General features: G+C 38.5%; 1 protein-coding gene across 1 annotated transcript; it reads left to right on the top strand.

Annotated features, from left to right (window-relative positions):
* Window positions 1-7556: 7556 nt before the first annotated feature.
* LOC140306606 (ras-related and estrogen-regulated growth inhibitor-like protein) lies at window positions 7557-9567 on the top strand. Its single transcript, XM_072385212.1, has 4 exons — window positions 7557-7643; window positions 7736-7789; window positions 7882-7958; window positions 8290-9567. The coding sequence occupies exons 1-4, from the start codon at window positions 7562-7564 to the stop codon at window positions 8713-8715; spliced, it is 639 nt and encodes a 212-aa protein (XP_072241313.1). The 5' UTR covers window positions 7557-7561; the 3' UTR covers window positions 8716-9567.
* The last annotated feature ends 10455 nt before the right edge of the window (window positions 9568-20022 follow it).

Raw genomic sequence — 20022 nt, forward strand, 5'->3', positions numbered from 1 at the left:
ATAGACCCAGGCAGCATAATTCTTTATTCTTTGGTACAAACTTGATTAAAAAAAGAGGATATGATTCAGTGAATACAATTAATTCTTATATACATTGTGCCAAATCACAACAAACAGCATCTCAAGGCCCTTTAAAGATACAGTTCAGTTCAAGCAAATTCTAATCCAATCCACTGTCATCCATCAATTACTTTTTTTTAATTAAATTTCCATATCAAATTTTTATAAATATGGCTGTGAAAACTTCTATTTACAATGATATGAATAAAAGTGGTTTATATGTGGGACATATTCTGTGACAGCAGCTGAGATGGAACAGGGGGATGATGGAGAAGACATTATGTCAACTTCTGACAAGCTTTCAGGGACCATTACAGACCACTTACCTTTATCCATATAATGAAATATTTAGGCAGTACTTTACACAGTAAGCACATTTTGAAATCAAATGCAACCAAATGAAAATCAAGATATGAATGCAAGGTTGCTTGACAAACTCAGATGCAAAGGCATGGCTGCCAGGGAGAGGAGTAAAATAATGTGCCATTAAATTAGAATTTTACATTATATCTTAGAGAACTCTCAAACTCTCAAAAAGCATGTTAAAACCAAAGTTAGTTGTGTTTAGTTATCACTCTTTGTTTACTTGATTTTGTTTGCAGAGAACTCTTTCTTTGCCAACGCTGGCAAGGACAGCGCAGGAATTATTCCAGTGTCTGTGTATAGAAGGTGTCCTGGTCTTTTAGCCTCATCCTGAAATTCTGACAGTGCAAGTCTGAAAGCTTCCTTCCTGTCTAGGAAATGACACGCTAATGGCCCACTCTCTCCTCCTCTTCAGCCCTGTATCACAGCTGTCTAATGAGAACATCAGTGCATAAGTGGCTGCTAATGATGGATGCTTTCATTTTTATCAGCTGCAAGCAACTGGCAAGAAAAGTCCTGAGGAAATTAGCTTTGTATTGTAGACTAAAATGATACATCTGTCCTTGTCTAAATATTCCAAATATAGGAAAGATTTCTCTTCTGCACCTTCTAGTGATATATTCCTCACATTTTGTTTTAATTTGAAAAAAATATATATTAAAAACTAGCTTTGTCTAAATGTTGATGTGCTGTAAAAATACTCAATACTGCTAAAATAAGAGAGTTAGCTATCAGGCTTGTCTGTTAGCGAGGGAAAATTTCTCTCTGCACACCCTGGACAGATTGCAGTGGCAGTTAATCAACATTTTAAGGTTGAACAAAGCTAATAATATCCCCATCAAATTTAAATGTACAGCGTTAATCTGTCCTCACATCACGTGCTATCATCTTGCATGCTGGCATGCAAACTTTAGCATTTAGCTCAAAGCACTTGTGGCCGACCAAATTACAGCTAAAAAGAGGTTGAGAACGGAACATCATCACTCTAAATGAATGAGTTTCTTCGGCAATGCTGGATGGGTAACAGAGTCTGGTGTACCTGATGCTTAGAATAATTATATTTTGGGGAAAATCTTTGTTTGGGAGTAATAACCAAGAGAACAGACAGATGTAATGTGCATAACCTGACATATGAGTAATGCTCTGGAGTCTATACCAGCACACATACACACAAACCACAAACAAATACACGCACAACAAAGACAGAAGAAAACAAACCCATTCGGCAGAGCATGAGATTTACTCCTCAATTTATTTTCACAAATATATTGGAGCCTAAATACAACACAACTGAACAAATGTTCTCAGCAAGTACACAACACCTGAGTAAACAAAATATGGACAAAAAGGCCGAGGAGGGAGTGTTCATAAATTGTTAGGTGACAGAGTGACATGGTGATCACAGACCTGTTTTTAAGGCGTGGTAATGGTGTAGGACTGACTGAAGAGGAGGACTACTGAACAAAAAGGGACTTGGAATCACTCTTGATTATGTGGCTGCTTCGATGTCAACAATTTACATTATACAAAGAATCCATACTTTACTTGCAACTCAAGTGTTTTAATATTTATTGATAACTCATTCTCATCTTGAAGTGTGGCTTAATTGAACATGCATTTTCTTTTCTTGGACATTATCTTCTGAGCACAGGTTATTACTACCATTTACAATGTCAGTGATTGGCCAAATACTGCTCTTTAAGTGATAAATCATTGAACAACATATCAAATAAAAACACTTGAACATCAAATTTTATCCAATGGGAATTATAAATCTGAATGTTCTTTTCTCCAGCAGTAGCCTATACTCTACACCATACAGCTATTGTGATTTAGTTTTAAGATTAGCCAAATTTGAACAGATAATTGGTGCATATTCCTGATGAGCTGAGCATCCAGTTGATCCCTCTGTTTTTAAATCTTCACATTTCAAGAAGAAATGCAAGGAATACCATCCAGTGTCATTTACTGAGAGGGCAGTTCTCAGTTCATATCCTTATCACAGCTCGAAAACAGGGAAATGTGGACTTATCACACACATAAAGTGAGTGTTAGTTAAGACTGTAAGAAGATTTATTTGCATAAGCACACAGGGGTGAAGCTGCTTCCTGTAAAACAGTCTTTGATGAAAGGATCTTGTTGAGGTTATGAAACAGAGCTGCTTTTGCAAGGAATTTTATTGAGAGCTTCTGATTCTTCTGAATTCTTATAAAAAAATCCAAGTTTTAATGTATCAACATTTTTATTTATTCATCTAATTCATTAATTTACGTACTTATTTGCTGTTATATCACCAACCAACGTAAATCAATTCAGGGACATGCAAGAAGATAAGAAAGTCTAGCTTCATTGAATTCGTAAAATTCCATAAATAGTCTGTGATGTTACCATCACTGTACAAACATTCATGCATCACACGTTTGAAACAGTCACAAAGACTTCTCTGTTTGGCAGTTATGTGGGGTCAAAGTAGAGTTTGATTAGCCGTCACTTACTCAGAGAGGACTGTTAGAAGCTTGTGGAGCTTACCACCACGAGGCACGTTGTTATTACTCTTCTTTACTACATGTCTGGGGAGAGATGCTAGCCATTTGACAATGTGCTGCCATTTGCGTGTGATATTTTCAAATGATGAGACCTATAATTCTATTTTTATAATACAAAACCTCTGTTTTGTTGTTCAGCATAAGACGAACTCAAAGACAATACATCAGTGTTGACTGTTAGACGTGAAGACATTCACTTTTATGAATTCAAAAGGGCTCATTGGACTTATTCAGGTTTTTCAAGGACACAGATTTTACAGTTTAACAGGAATATAGGAGGCAAGTAGTCCAAAATGAGTTATAAAAGAAAAACATCATCTGAGAAACACTGTGAATAGATTAATTATTCATGAAACTTATAATTTTCTCTGTTTTGACTTGCAAAATCTTTTTTTTGGATTGCTTTTCTTTCAATTGCATGCCTTTGGACTGAGGACATTCCTCAACAATGTAATACGTCTGTATGAATTCTCATGAGTGTGGTACTTTGGTTGGCCACAAAACATGTTGTGCTTCTGTGCTAAATTTCACACAGACGTGTTGCAGCGATACGAGTCTTTGCTGCACACAACATGCAAGGTCTGGTTCCTTCAAATCATTAAAAAGTATTGTGACATGATAAGAAAATATCAGTGCTCTCCACTGTGATTAGTTTCCCCACAAAGTAATTTACGTGTGTTATTTTTTACTCTGAAGTCATGTACATTATGTCTTTTAGTAAGATATTAATCATACAGTGTTACTTTTACAATAGAGCATGCATTTGCATGTACTTCATGAAGGTTAATACACATGTTGCAACTTGATTAATTGCCTAACTTTAATTAGCCTCTTCCACATGTGACCTAACAGCTGTCATACTGATAAATGGAGACATTTAAGGACAATATGAAGCACCATGTTTCTTATCTTAACGATATATACTCTTGCTGCATCTATGAACACTACAACAATGAGCAAATATAAATGATGATTACAGACAAGAGACATGTCCAACCTGCATTCTGAAATAGTTATGATCACATGGATGTTACAATGCACTCAACATGGTGTTTGAAATACAACTTATAGGTATAAAATGTAGGTTTAATCATATGATGGTGGTGATTCGGGACAGTTCTACAGTGATCCTTCCCTCTAAATGGGACAAGACAACCCAAACTATTACTATGTATTATTCTATTACAGGCAGGTATAAGTTTTTCCTAAAATCATACTGGAGACATCTGGAGACTATCATATTGATGCTTAATGCCAGATGTGTCTTCCAGTCTAAGAATATTGACAGGAGAGAGGAAATTATATCATATGTAAGCTTCTCTGATCTGTTTTTACTGCTGCTACTTAAAGGAAGAGGACACTGTCGCAGTGAAGCCTGACACGTTGGTTTTAACCAACAACAGAAACCAGAGGTAACTGTCAGCAAAACATGTCTAAATGTAGCATTCAGTTGAGCACAATGTGGTCCTATGTGGTTTTCAAAAAACAGCATTTCCCCATATGCACTACATGTTCATAAGAAATCAGGTTAGAAAATACATCCGATTAAAGCAGGAAATTGTAGCACACAGGGGAGTGAGTAAAGCTGGATAAGATAAAGACAAATCACACACGCACAGAAACATGTTTCTATCACTTGAGGGGACAATTTTTTATTTTATCTGGACTTTTTCTAAAGCTAACCATTAACTGCTACTTACCAAACCCTATGTCCTTAAATTGACCCAGTCTTAACCTTACTAAAACCTTAAACCAAGTCATCGCCTTAGAATTAAAATATTTATCTTATGGGGACTTGTCTTTTGTCCCTATAAGGAAGCAAAGTCCTGCAATGTGTCAGTGTTAATGGATTTATTCCTGCACGTATATGCACTAACACACTGTCTTACATGTGTTTCTGTCTTTGTGAGGACACTCGTTGATATGATGCATTCTCTGGCCCGTAACCTTACCTTTAATTTACCAAAACCTAAGCGGGATCCTAACTAAGTCCTGTTGTGAACCTTAAACCTGCCTTTGAAGGTGCATCCTAAAGTGAAGACTAACTGAGATATCCTCATTTTTCTAAACTGTCCTCTGTCACACAGTTGGAAACTGAAAGTAGTCCTCACAGAGATAGGAAAATAAGTGCATAATTACACACACAAAGAAGGCGGGTGTGTCTGAACAAACAGCCAATTATCTGAGGGGCTTTTTCTGTTCAGCCAACCAGTGTCCGGCCACTCTCCCTCGCTTTTTTTTCTGACTCCAGCGAACAAAATGAAGGAGTCTGTTGTAGAGGACGTTTATTAAACTCTGCTTCCCTCTTGTGGTTTCTTTGAGTATAAGCTAAATGTCATCTGAAAGTTGATGAATCAAATCAAATCAAATAAAATGATGAAATAAGATAAGAATAAGATGACAAATGCAATACTCTCAGTAAAACCACAACTCTGAGCAGGAATGCTGAATTACTAAAAGTGGCTTTTGTCTTTCTCGGTGCACAGTTAGAAGTCAGCTATTAGTGAGAGCCCAGAATAATTAAGCAATTACATTACAAAATGAATTTTTCCCTTTTTATATCAACAAATCCTTAAGATGAACAAATATAATTTTTGACATTTCAAACATATTTGATTACCAATGTGGACACTCTCTTTCATCGTTTTAAATCATTGGTATGTCTTTTATCCATGAGGTCTGTCTTTTTCTTAACCTCATCCCAGTCAACTTTTACTGAAACAGCAACCAGCTTCTCAAATGCGGTCCAAAGAAGTTTATCGTCTTCCTATCCTGTGAATTTCGTATTTTATAGGGGCCCACATTTTTCTCAATAGAATTAAATTCGGACGAGGAAAGGGCCAGTTCATCTTTTAAGTTGAGCAGTATGCTTGGGTGCATGTGAGGGAGCATTGTCAACGGCCTTATTGCATGTCACAGACTTCTTTCTGTTCTGAAACTGGCAGCAGATCTGGAAATTTGCTTTTAGGTAAATGTTTAATCTGAAAAGTTCCAACTACAATACGATAGTCACCCAAACAGGAAACATACTGACAAACTGCCACTGGTGATACAGCAAGGATTCTCATTTAATCTGTTCATAAAACTTTTAAAGAATGTCTCTTCAGATCTTGCTTGCCCAATTTTGGTGCTTGTTTTTTTTTAAAAAAATTTTTTTTTTACAGATAGTTGTGCTTAAGCGTTCTTTAGCTTTGAGCAGTTGGCACTCTGTACTTCTGCCCACTCTGAGTAGGAAGCACCTCAAAAATGTACACCTTCTCTTCTCTGAGTTTTCATCCTGTTAAATATTCACATAAAAAAAAGCTTCTGTATGTTTGTTGGATAAGGCCCAGGGGTTCATTTTCTCCCTGGGAGATTTTTTTAGTTTTTATCATAACTTAAATATCCTGCTCTGTTTTCTTTGTTTTTTCAGAATTAAAGGTATATTTAATTTTTGTCTTTTAGGAGAGATTGTATGAAGTACTTATTTGTTAGTACACAGAGTGCTCTTACAAAGAAGAAGCAGAAGGTTTCCTGAGATGAGATTTTTTTTTGTCCTCTCAGGCAACTCAAATCTAAAACAGAATCATAGTGCTTTGGGTAAAAGAGCAAAACTGTGGATTTTTACTACAATACTCTTCTGCAGAGCATCCTTGTAGCAACATGTTTTGCCATGCTTTCCTAGATGATCCTCGTTTAAAACAGCATTGCAACAGGGACGGCATGACAAGGACCCACTTCGTGTATGCAGAGAATGGGCCCACAGTTTAATCCAGGACTGCACATCTAAATATCATGTCACAAAAGTTACATCCAAGACAAATTATTCCAGGATGTTATTGCTGTGTTGAAAGAGTCCAACATCACTGCATGAGCATGCTAACTGTACTTCACACTGGTTTGTCAATGATTGAAAAACAACAACAAAAACCTAAAACAAACCAAAACACAAACTTAACTTCGAGGCACCAAATTCAATTTTGTAATTTATTTCATGTTGAAAAGATTCACTTAATTCAGCTTTAGTCTACATTCCAGTGCCCCATATTTCAAACGTTTCATCTACATTTGAATTATAAATCAAAATCTTCCTTATGAATGCATTAGTGTTGCATTAGGTATTATTTTGTGCTGCAACTGGCCAACACTGAGTAAGTTATTATCACATGACACCTTAAGAGTTTAATCAGTAACAATGCAATAGAACGTGTGCTCATGTCACTTTTTTGTGTAAAATTTACTGTAGCTACCCGCATCCGTCATATAAATGCATTGGAACCACAAACAGGCAACAACATAAACTGCAGTGGAGTGGAACCGGTCATTACAGTAACAGAAAAAAATAACCTTCAACAAAACGTGAGAATTAAAGGCGTGGGTCGCCTCTGTAGGAGCAGCGGTTCCACACAGGGAACAAGTTTGGACTTGATTTGTGGGTCTGCCCTCAACAGTCTGACAGACACGAGCGAGGGACCACGTGACATCATTAAATTATCGCTGTGGGTTATAGTCGTTGTTGTGGTTGCTTTGTCCACCACGCCCACCTGTCCGTGCTATAATAACTGCCTTCATCCCGCAGCAGTGACACAGCAGCAGCCTCCTCTTAGTCTCACATGGAGAAGCCCAACACAAATGTTTCACTGAAAATGGAAGCCAACATTGTTGTTATGGGGACGGAGAGCGTTGGGAAATCAGGTAAGAATCGTTGGAGAGTACATGAAAGTTTCTGACAGCCTGCGAGATCTGTCGCAGGGATAAATAAAAGTGTTGGTTTTCATCTATTTTAGCGCTGACTGTGCGCCTCTTAACTCGGAGGTTCATCGGAGAATATGGAGACATTGGTGAGTATCCAGTTAGTTGCTCTGCTCTTGTTACAATCCTGCTGTTTTACTCACTGAAACTGATCTGGAACTTTATTTCTTTTGTCTTACAGAATCCATTTACAGTCGTAATTTTACGTTGGATGCGAGAGAGGTCACTCTCAACATTTGGGATTCACCTTACTCTGAGGTATTAAGACACAGTTCATTACTAACAATAGTAACGTTGCTTATATCACTTTACTCAACCCACATGCTGACATATTATAAATAATAGTGTGGGATAGTGTTAAAATGATTTGCCAGTTAAAGTTAGAGATAACAGTCATGCTCTGTATGTATGATCTGTAGCTGTTTGTAATAGTAGCTCTTCATGACAAACTAGGTTAAAAAATGTGTAGTAGAACTGACAGAAAATTGAGTATAATATTTGTACTAAAGTACTTGAGTAAATGTACTTTGTTGCTTGTCACTGCTGCATGTTGCTGTATAAACTTACATGTAAGTGCCTGCTTTCACAGGACTTGTCAGTGGAGGCGTCACTCTTCCATAAGAAGGTCCGGTGGGCAGATGGTTATGTCCTGGTCTACAGCATCTGTGACAGAGCCAGTTTCAACGCCATCAGCAGGCTCATTCAGAGCATCAAGTCCACCAAAGATTACCTCAGTGCGGATAAAGCGCCCATAGTAGTTGTGGGTAACAAAAGGGACCTGCACCACAGACGGACAGTTCTGAGCGAGGAGGGCCGGCTGCTGGCACTCAACACGGACAGCCTCTTCTACGAGGTGTCGGCAGCAGAGAACTACCACAGCGTGCTCACAGTGTTTCACGGCCTGGTGGACAGGATGAAGGACGCCAGGCTAGCTGTGAAGAGACCTTTGAGGTTCAAGGGCATCGTGAAAAGCATGTCTGCAGTGTTTGCAAGGAGACGAACAGACTCACTTTAGCGAGAGCACGACAGATGGGGAAGGAGAGGTCACGTATTGTTTGTGTTTGACTGGATGGATATGAGAATCTGTCACTACAAAGTTGGACCTGAGTTCATCATGAAGTGCATCAGGACTTCAAGGAGTATAACAACAAAACAATGTAACAAAAGATGCAGATGTTCTCTGAACCTCAAGATAGGCAAGACTGATGAAAATACATAACGATCTGAGTCCTTAAACAGACACTTTACATATGATATTCTTCAGTGTTAAGCAAGGTGTGCTTTATGTCTGTTCCGCATGTTTTACAAGATGTGGCTTTAGATTGGAAGAAAGTCTATGCACACAGCGAATGTGCCTTTATTTATGATGCACAAGCCAAACATATTGTTATAAGACTGAAAAGCTTTTGAAACCATTTCTAATTATGATCCAGCAGGTGCAAGAGACAGACTATTATTGAGTCTCAGGGGCTCTTTGCTTCAAACATGTTTGTTGTCTTTCATTTGAATCTCAGAGAGAACATTGAATCAAAGCAGAATATGACAGTGTCCCGAATGCAGTCCACAGTTTCCAGGGCTGTAAAACTCGATGAAAAACTCTAGAGCTGTTCCGGTGCTGTGTTGTGTGAGAGTGAGCGTCATTCAGCCTCAGTTTTATAAGAGGGAAGAGTCCAGCTGGGAGAAAACGTTTGTCCAGCAGAGAGATAAAATGGGTCTCATGAAACTCTTGAGAAACCAAAGTGACCAAAAAGCATCATGCTCAGACCTCTTTTAAGTCAGTAAAGTAAAACATACAGCATCATATTTACTGGGCTGAAAGATGTGCCGACTCTCTCTTAGGTCTCCTGTGTTTTGTCTCTTGACTTGACTGTATGACTGTATGCCATACGAAAAACAAACTATTTGCATGAAGTTTTATGGCTTGCAAGATTTTTGAATAAAATTGTTTTTATTGATAAAATCAAGTATCCTCCAGTAATGTGACTATTTACATAACCATTAAAATCCACGAAGAGTGACGTTCAAGCATCAAATCAGAACGGCCTCGTCTGGCAGAGAAAACCCACAGGTGAAAACTGAAATAAATGTACTCTGTGATACAACAACATGCAGCCTGGAAAGTCATCATGTCGGCTTTCATCAGATTGATAATGCTCTCCTGGCTTCTTGTTTTTCTTTATGTGAAATTGTTTTTATATTTTGTATAGTGTGGACATGCGAATGAGAACTGTCTACATGGATTTTGGTCCTTTGAAATAATCTAAATTCTTGAATAGAGACCCTAACTTCTCCTTCAGTCTTTTCCTGAGCTAGAGGCATGCTACGATTTTATGTCCCATGCTTATTTTTTTGTCAGCATCTGCAAGTTCCATTTTGAAGAAAAATCCTCCAATGTGCCTCTTGGTCTGCTGAAGTCTTGGTCTGACCCCTAAGATGAGGCAGAGGCGGTTTCTGTTTACCCTTCCCTCCCTTCAGCTTCTGTTGTCAGGTGTCTGAAAGATGTGTGATCTGAGTATTAAGAAAGCAGCACAAAAGGGGCAAATGGCAGGTAAGCTGGTGCCGCTGCTCCTCTACTCTGTTCTTGCGTTTGAAGAATCTGACAGGAACAAGGCAGGGGTTAACAAAGTTAGACTCTGGCTGTCTGGCTCCTTCAGGTCATTGTCACAGTCTATGACCCCCAAGGTTTTCTAAACAAGACTCATACCAAACAGCAGGCTGACTAAGATGTTTTACCTGTGAGAGCTGCTTTTATCTTTACTGGAGCTGAAATGATGTGTCGCCACATGCTGCCACAATGACATTCAACTGAAAAATATAAAAGCGAGTATGCAGCAAGAGATGTGCAGTGACCACTATTCCAGCTGAGCAAATGCATGTGGAAGGATTATCATAATAATACATTAGCATATGAATTAGAACAACTGTTGTGGACAATGTTTTCTTTATCACAAACAAAACTTAAACGTATATTGTACTGTGCACAAGATGCTCTTTTATGACACTTCAAACACATCCAAGCACAATAATATTAATAGGATAGCATTCGGCTATTTTCTGCCTTTAGAAAATGCCTACGGGGAACTTGTTGACAGATGAACTCTACTAAAGTGTTAGAGAGCAGTCCAAACATCACATCTAATTTTTTGGTAAGTGTTGCGTATCATCAAGCATTTGATACTGCAGCATGTGACACGTGATGACCTCCAAAATCTTTGCAACTTCACCCTAAAAAACATCCATCTATCAATTTATCAATCTCTTCATCCATCCATATCTATTTTCTACCCTGATTACCCTAGAGTAGAGTAGAGATCTCCAGACCACCTCCACTAGCTTTTCTGGGGCGGCAAACATAATCTATCCAGCAGTTCCTCCAACGTTTCTTTCAAGTAAGACATGTCTAAAACACCTCTCCTGAGAGATGTCCGAAGGGGTATCCTGACCAGATGCCCAAACAACCTCAACTTCTCAATGCAAAAGACCAGCTACTGGACTCTGAGCCCCTCCTGTATGACTGAGCTCCTCATCCTATCTCTGGGTTTTATCCCTGCCATCCTTCACAAGAAGCTTATTTGTGACACTTGTGTTTATGTTCTCATTCTTTTGGTCACTATCCACAGATTGGAATGTAGATTGAGTGGTCAGTGGAAAGCTTTGCTATTTGACTAAGCTTTCTATTTACCATAACAGACTGGAACAGCATCTGCATCAAAGCAGTTTTACCCCCACTTGTGAACAAGACTCCAAGATACTTAAACTCCTCCATTTGAAGCAGTGAGTCGCTTCCAGTCAAGAGTGAGCAATCAACCCTTTTCTGACTGAGGACCATGGCATCAGACTTGGAAGTGCTGATTCTCACTTGGCTGCAAACCACTGCAGTGCCTGCTGAAGGTCTCCCCTCAATGAAGCCGACAAGTTCACATCATCTGCCAAAAGCAAAGACACAATCCAAAGCTGACCAAACTGGAAACACTCTCTATGGCAGAAAATACCATAAATAAAGGTTATTCAGAGAATCAGAAACAAAGAGCAGCCCTGGCAAAGTCCAACACACACCAGAAATTAATTTGTGGAGTTGAGAAATTAGTTTGTCGAGTTGCTGGCAATGCAAATCAAGTGCAAACTCTGGTTGTCCAGGTACCAGATGGACCATAGCCAAGGGCCCGATATCCCATCCTCTTTAAATATCTCCCACAAGAGTGGATGTAGGCCTTCTCCAAGTCCATGAAATTCATGAAGACTGGTTCAGCAAATTCCCAGTACCCTCCGATATCAATGCAACAATAAAAAGAGCACTTTAGGATTTGAGACCAAATGCTAAACATGAACTATTTTGAGAAAGTAGATTCTGAGTCTTTTAATGTTCTCTTGTCTTTAAAGTAATATGTTAGCAAGTTGTCTTCACAATGCTCATATCTCAGCCTGCAAATCAATTAGAATGTATTATGTCACGTCGCAGGAAATGTTTCACAGTCATCTTTGTCCAGGTTCACCTGATGGCATCAGCTCAGCAGCACAAAATAGGAACCCATCACTCATTATCGGCCAAACAATGTTTACATTTTTATCTAAATTAATATTTTTTGCACCATTAGGAAGTCAAAGAGGTAATTTCTTAATGGATACAATGTGTGAATAACTGCAAACAATTACAACAAAATCTCCCTCGTCTAAAGACTGTCCAGCACTCGATATTCAACACATAATGGCAGACTTAATGATGCTTTGCGCCTGGTGCCTGTTTTGTTGTGAAAAAAATAGCTGGCAGTATATACTAACAAGGTTCATCATAAATGAGCACCTAAAAGATGTGGAAACAGTGATTTTTGTTGATTGCTGATCCACTAAGCTCCCTATTCACAACCGTTTGCGTCATTACTTACCTCAGAAAAAAACAAAGTCTGCACTTGACATTGGTTCGAGATTTGCTGCGTAGAGAAGCCACAGGTGTTCCACAACACTTGCAAGAGGAGAGAGTTTGTGAGGAAAGAGACTTTCCATTTGTGTAAGTTTTTTTGGAATCACAGAAGAAGACGTTATCAGAATGACTGCCAAGCCATGTTATTCCTAATTAACCGGAGGAGGTTCGAGGCATCCTGGAATTTCTCACAAGAAAAAGTTGCGCAATACCTGCTGCGCCAAAACCTTCTGCAGCTCTTTATGTTTTGTTCTGACACACCATAACTTCTGTAGGAATTTCATTGAAAACCTTTTCACTGGCATTGTCCCTGAGGACGTAGGAATATTATGTTTCTGAATGGTGAGGATGTGGTGACGCATCTGCAGGTTTACATTCACATAGCTTCCTTTTCTGGAACAACAGCATTTCACAGATATCCCAGGGGATATCTGTTGTGGAAGCTTGCTGTCAGGTAAGTCCAAAATGAATAGATTTGGTTACATGTCAAGCTTTTATGACTCTTCCTAACCAATGTGTGCTGTCCAGTTTTTAACTATAAAAAAACAGTAACACGTTTGAAGTTAAACTGAAGAGTGAAGTCTTATGTCACTCATGTGAAAAAGTCTTCTGAACAGGTGATCAGATTAACACTTTGCATGTCCTGTGTTGTTACCCCTTAATGCCTTCCTTAGAAATAAATATAGTTAGAAGGTCCTTCATGGTAATGCACATGACCTTTTCTTTACTCACTGAGGTCCTCTATAGTGTTAACTGCCTGTGCTGAAACAGGCCTTAGGAAGTCCTCGCATCATTATACTGAGCCCAGCTTGTGGTACTGACCACGAGTGAGTGTTGTTCACGGCACAGTCTGAACCTGTCTGCAGTATGTTGCAACATAGAGAGTGATTTCTCACAATAGGAAGCTTGTTATTACTCTTTCACCTTTCAGGTTTGTTGATGATTGCTGGTGATAATTGCTGACTGATGATTGTAGGCGACAAAAGCTACTGTAGAGTAATCGGTTCGAAGTTTGAGGGTGTGCTTTTTTCTGAGACATCCTGTTGAAAAGCATCCCCCGTCGACCGACCACAGATAATTGTGTTTGTTTACACCATTTTAGCCCTCCGTATCCCAGAGGTTTGGCAGTTTATGGTGCTAGCTGTCGCTGTAACATGTTGAAAATGTTGAAAGGCTATCATGACTCTTGTGTTGAAATGTTTTGTCAAATAGTAACTAAACCACTGAGCCCTGACTGAACACATTAACTCAGTCATACAAGGACCTCTGAGGGAATGAGGTTCGTATAAAGGGTGTTAAGAGCACTGCTGTGCCAGATTGAACAGTAAGGTTACCAGCAGTGATCCTAAATCGACTGAAAGTTTTTGAGCTAAGAATAAATTTGTTTTGCAGAGATTTATGGCAGCTCAGATTGCAGGTGACCAGAGTGTCTCTGTTGATATGACTCCAAAGAAACACGTTTATTCTATTTGTTTTATCTTAATAAAATGAGCCGTGCGTAGAGTCTTTGTGTTTTAGTTTTTCCTTCTTTTTACCTTTCAGACATGCAGCTAGTGCCTGTTCCCCTCTGGCTGGCATTACATTATCAACGGACATCTCTGATCAATGCACAATGTAATTTTCTTTTACCTTATTAAATGTAAGCAAGCCTTATTTCATTACCGGCCCACTAAGCCACTCATATGGGCTTGAGGAGGACAGCAAGTTCAAAGACTAGGTAAACAAAGAAATAAAAGGACAAGAAAAATCATGCAGCAACTAACTACATGTAAATGTAGAACAATACTGTCCTAAACCTTTGAAATTTTCTAACAAAACAATATTCAGGCAAATCTGGAGTTTACAAACCTGTGTTTTACAAGATGATTTTCTTTTTATTTGTTCGAACGGGTGAAGAAGCTGTGTATTTAGTGACATCTACCGATGAAGTTGCAGATTACAACCAACTGAAGAACGCTCGCCTCACCCTTTCCTTTGAAGCATGTCAGAGAAACCACTGTGGGTGTTAAAAACATGGCAATTTAGAATGGCCCTCTCTACAGTAAGTGATTAAATGTTCCATTCTGGGCCGCTGTATCAGAAAAATTACAAAACATAAGAAGACCCTATTGTGTTACTCTTAGGGAAAGGAGGAAGCTGCAAAGAAAACATTTGTTCAAGGACAACATAATCAGGTCCTTACTTAGATGTTAGGTTGAAGGCAGGATGGCCAGCAGAAAAATGGCATCTGAATGAGTCCAGGACCCATCATACTGGCTTATTCCCATGTATCTGACATTTTGTCAACTTTCTGGCTCTATCTCCCTCCAGCTGTTGGATAAAAATCGTCTTTGAAATGACAAACATGGTTGCCACAGCATCTCTGCATGATATCTCTTGTATTGCCAGGTTTGTGTAGATACAACCCCCTGGCAAAAATAACAGAATCCCAACTCTTGCAGGATGTTCATTCAGTGGGTTTATTTAGGAAAAAAAGAAATAGAAAATAAATTGCAGATATGACACAAAACATTTTAATCTAACAGCTGAATATTTTGTGAAACCTACCTAAATAACTGGATAAAATTGCAATAGTTTTTGGCTTTTTCAGATCTAATAGAAGAAAAGAGGGAGTCACCTCATAATTTGCATTTCTGAAACTAATATGAACACAAGATTAAATATTTAAAAGAGTCTGCAGTTAAAAACGGAGTGCTTCGAACTACATAATAGCAGTTGGTACATCTGGCTGATTTCCAGGAAACATGGCCCCAGCAAGAGAGCTTACAGTCAAAACAATGGAAAAGAATTCAACATGGTAATTACCTCAGGCTTTTGCAATAGATGTTGTTTGTTCTTAGTCAACTGCATCTAAACTTTTGAGCAGGTACAAACAAAATGGGAAGGTTGTAAAAGGGAAACATACAGGTAGGTCACAGAAGATGCCAAAGTGCCGGAAAAGATACTTGAAACCAATGTGAAAAAGCCATTTGAGCTGAAACAAAGGATTGAAGATTTTTTAATGTGATCCTACCTGTTGTTTCTCCAAAAATGAGATATGTAAAACCTGATATGACACTGTTCCTGCTTAAAGAAACATAAATCAAGAATTAGTCATACTGTTTCAGTGTCAGAGAAGCAATCTATACATTCCATATAGATTGGTGGTGCAAAATCTGCTCTAAAGTTGTTATGAGAAGTTTCCTGGGCTTGTTTGAAAAATTGGGCGAGAATGTGCAGTAAAGGTATACAAGTATGTAACGGGTAAAGAAACTGCAATACGTGTTATTTTCATGAAAATCTACACTAATAGAGACATCTTTTCTGGCTATATCACTTCCAGATTCCTACAGACTGGAACTTAAATATTCATATTGAAATAGCTACACATTTGCTGATTTCAATGTGACTGGATTACACCATATTGTAAACTACCTGAAGAGGAAACAACTAAATGTCTGGTTGCCTTTGTCAATCTCTTTCTCCTTCTTCACAATTGATTGAGTGTAAAGGTGTAATATCCAACCTTAGAAAACCACAGCGTGTGGCACTAGAGCAGCAGACTTGAAAGAAAATTGACCCAAAAACTGAGACCCAACTTGGAGCCCAGAAAATGAGTCATAGACTTCCAATATCGATAAAGAAAGACCCCAAAAGACTCAAGCTGTGCGTCTCTCTTTGCGGGAGTCTTTTTAGTTGAATTTGTGTTATTCAGTGAAGTAAAGCTGGAACTTTGCTTGCTCCCAAACTGATTCATGCGCACAAACATGCTCGCGCAGCTGGCCCGGGTGAAGAAGGTAAAGAGCAAAAGTATGTCGTTTAGCTACAGCATTTTGTCACTTAAAACCATCAACTTAAATTTCCTACTTTCTGCTCAGTCACGCTCTTACCTGGACTCTTACCTTGCAGCATTGTAGGCTTTGTCAAGCGGACAATGACTGTTAATTCATTAATAAAGCATTTGCACAGGGGGTCTGGAATGTGTGGACTGTAAAACAAACCGAGGCGCTCAATGAGCTTAGAAAAAAAAATGTGTTAACTGCTCAAATATTCCAGCTATCCCTCCTCCTTTCGTACCCTCCTGCCTTCGCTAAGCTCTCCCACAAAGACTTATCTGACCTCCTGCAGTGCTGTGCTGCTCGGCGGCTTTCCAAACAAGATCTTAATGTGCACAAACAGTAACCAGAACTCACCCCCTGCAGTGAACATAGTGAAAGTTCAAAGTTCAGCAGCACTCGTGCTTTTCCATGTTAACAGTTAATGGGTTATCTCACTGCTGCCTCAGGGACCAGCATTTAGAGAACATTATTGAAAACCTGGTGCAAACACATTTACTATGTTTATGCTAGGTCTTAAATGCCTATATTTGTCCAAATGTAATTTCCAGTGGCAAGGTAAAGTAGAATTTTGACAAGTTGCAAAGGGCTTTTGATTTAAATAGGACACTGATTAGAATAATAGCAGAGTAAGAGCTGAACAGCTATATCATCTAGTAGCATATTGATATGAACATGGCAGAATTATCCAGCAGAAGACATTACAATAACCAGATACTTGAAAAGCTGTCAGTCTTAAGTAAAGCCCTCTTAAACATTTAAAAAACCCACTGAGAAAAAGAATAAGTGAAAAGATGTTTCTTTGCATTTCATAATTTCCTTGGGCCAAGAACAAGAATCAGCTTTTTAAAATTTTTTTTCGAAATATCAGTTTCTGTTAAAAGTGTGAATATTTGAAACAGCCTTACATATTCTCACTTTTGGCCTTGCATACCTGAAACAAGTGGCAGTGATAACTTAGGCATTTTTACCTTAACAAATTCTAATAAATTGGGCCAGATAAACTTTATTTGTATAAAGACAGTCCCTCCTCCATTCTGCTTTTAACATACATGAAAAGAATCATATCTGCAGCAGAGTATTGTCAATAAAAAGCTCATTAGAAAAAAAAAGCACTCAGGTTGATTAAAAGGGATTATAATGTACATGATCTGACAGAAGTGGAAATATTAGCTGGTTTTAGCCTTCAATAAGCCAAAACCCCACACCAGCTAGTCATGTCTGGAGGGCAGAGCTGATAATGCTTTGATCTAATATAAAAAGAGACGGGTTGGGAAAATGTTTCCTCTCACATGAAAGGTTCACGTGGAGGGGAAGTGAGACCGAATTTAACCCATGAGCCGGTAAATGAGATCAGGCATGGCGTTTGAGTGACTCATCACACCATAATGGGAGAGAGGGAGTTGACTAGGTGCAGCTCTGTCAAAGATGATGCCTTTTGTGAGTTGCCATAAGAGGTTTTACGGATGCACACACAATTTACAGGCAGGAAAAAAATCATTTCCATGCAGCTGCAGTCTTTAAAGTGAAAATTGATCTAAAAACAAACATCACAAGAGCTTGACTGAGTGGTTTTTAGAAAGCCATTTTTTTTCTGGAATGGATTTGTAAAGAATGAAACAGATGGACAGTGCTAAGCAAATATCCAAACCAGCACAATTCTTTCAATAAATGTTGTTTTTATATAGCCTATGTATATCTTTATGACAATTTTCTTTTAAATAAAACACTTCCTGGGGTCTTGATATTGCCAGGCAACCAGTGAAGATTATGAAGTTAAAAACAAACTCCTGTAAACCTAATTTTCACCTTTTCTCTTCATATTTGAAAACTCTACTTCAACAGCATCTAAAAACAATGAGCAGACAAAATCCTCTATAAAAGATTGACGGAACCTTACATAAACTCAAACATGATGGTCTATGACTCATAAAAGCAATGGAGAAATTGTTGTCCACTAATTGTCTGCTTAAAGTCACCTCGTCACCCTCAGAAATACTTCTCGCTTGTTGGATGTAAAGTCTTTAGTGTGGCTCAGCCCCTTTAACGTAATAGCTACTGTCCTTATATCTTTGCACAGTGTGTACAGAACATATCCTCTCAGTATACATACACACTTCAGCAGACATGGTGGCCTACCAGGCTGACCTCACTGCAGGGGTCTGTCCTTTTGTGCGATAGTCATCCCCTGAATTATGCTGCAAAAAGGGGGTGTTGCAGAAAATGTGTGCAGAATGTGAGGAATGCTATTGATCACATTGCCGAAGAATTCTCTTGAGCTACATCAACGCTCGTGCAGTAAGGCATTTAACGATGCATCAAAAATTAAGCTGATCTTTAGCCAGTGGTGTATGGTAAGATATGCAGCTTAATTGATTATTCTTGAGTGAAGGACATTTAGGTTTTTTTTTTTTTTTTTAACCATCAAAACATTTGGAGGATGTTCTTGGAGATCAACTGTCTGAAAAGCATTCCTCAAGTCTGCTACAGTTTCACATTCATCAACTTTTCTTTTCTAACACAGGAACAGCTGCTAGTTATGATTACAAGGGAAAATAGATGTTATCTGAAAGAAGACAACACAATCACAAGGAAGAACATTAGGAAGAGGCCATTTAGTGACCTAAGAGTCATCTTCTCCTTGGGGAACCCCTCTTTAACCTTATGATGGTTTGAAATTTTTAAATTACCATCGCTCTCTCCTGAATTTCTCAGCAAGATTTGATTCAATAAGATTCAGCACTCATCAGTGAGCCATAACCAGTTTTCTGAGTGAATGAGCACAATGCAATCAGCAGTTTCAAAAGCAGAAAAAAAAGCTCTCACAGAACAGCATTCAGGAGAAATTAGGGATTCATCATAAGCCTTAGCAACACAATGTGAATGAAAATCTTTCAAAAGGTAAGTTTTCATTTGTGCAGTTAACTTCAAAGAACTTGTAATAGTTGTTGAAATTGAGTTAAAACCTGGAGTGCGATTACGCTTCAAGGTCTTGAAATCTGATCACTGAGAACACCAAAATATGTCACTTATTCACAAAATTCTACATAAACTGCTATGATTTTATTTGGTTGGATAATAAATTTGGTTGGATAATAAATTTGCCGGTTACCAGGGGATTTCATTCTGAACAAAGTTTGTGTAGCGAGGGGCTGTAGGGAGAATGACCAGGGTCGACAACACCACCTGGGGAATGAAACCCAAGGAAATACTCTTGAATTTTGGTTTGATATAAATAAAACACACAGGCTAACACTAAGGAGGCAGAGATGTACTTTAACAAAACTTAAGATTTTTATTCCAAGCAAAATAAATCAGTCTGAGTTATTTTGTTACGCCATTGCTAGCAGTACATTTACCTTTGTAAAGGTAAATAGCCAGCTTTTGGTTACATTATCTTAACAGAAAATCAACAGTCTAGGTCTGCACAAATCCGTCTATTATTGTAAAGACCACTGATTAACTAGCTGAATCTCGTCTTATTTGTTAAATCAATAATATGCACAAAGGAACGGGTAGAGCCAGATCAGCTGTTTTTCCCTTTAGTCAAATCTCACCAAGCCAATCCAACATATGACAACAGTCGAGA

Source organism: Leuresthes tenuis, unplaced genomic scaffold (genome assembly GCF_036924035.1).
Source record: "Leuresthes tenuis unplaced genomic scaffold, fLeuTen1.0.hap1 SCAF_5, whole genome shotgun sequence".
Taxonomy (NCBI): Eukaryota; Metazoa; Chordata; class Actinopteri; order Atheriniformes; family Atherinopsidae; genus Leuresthes; species Leuresthes tenuis.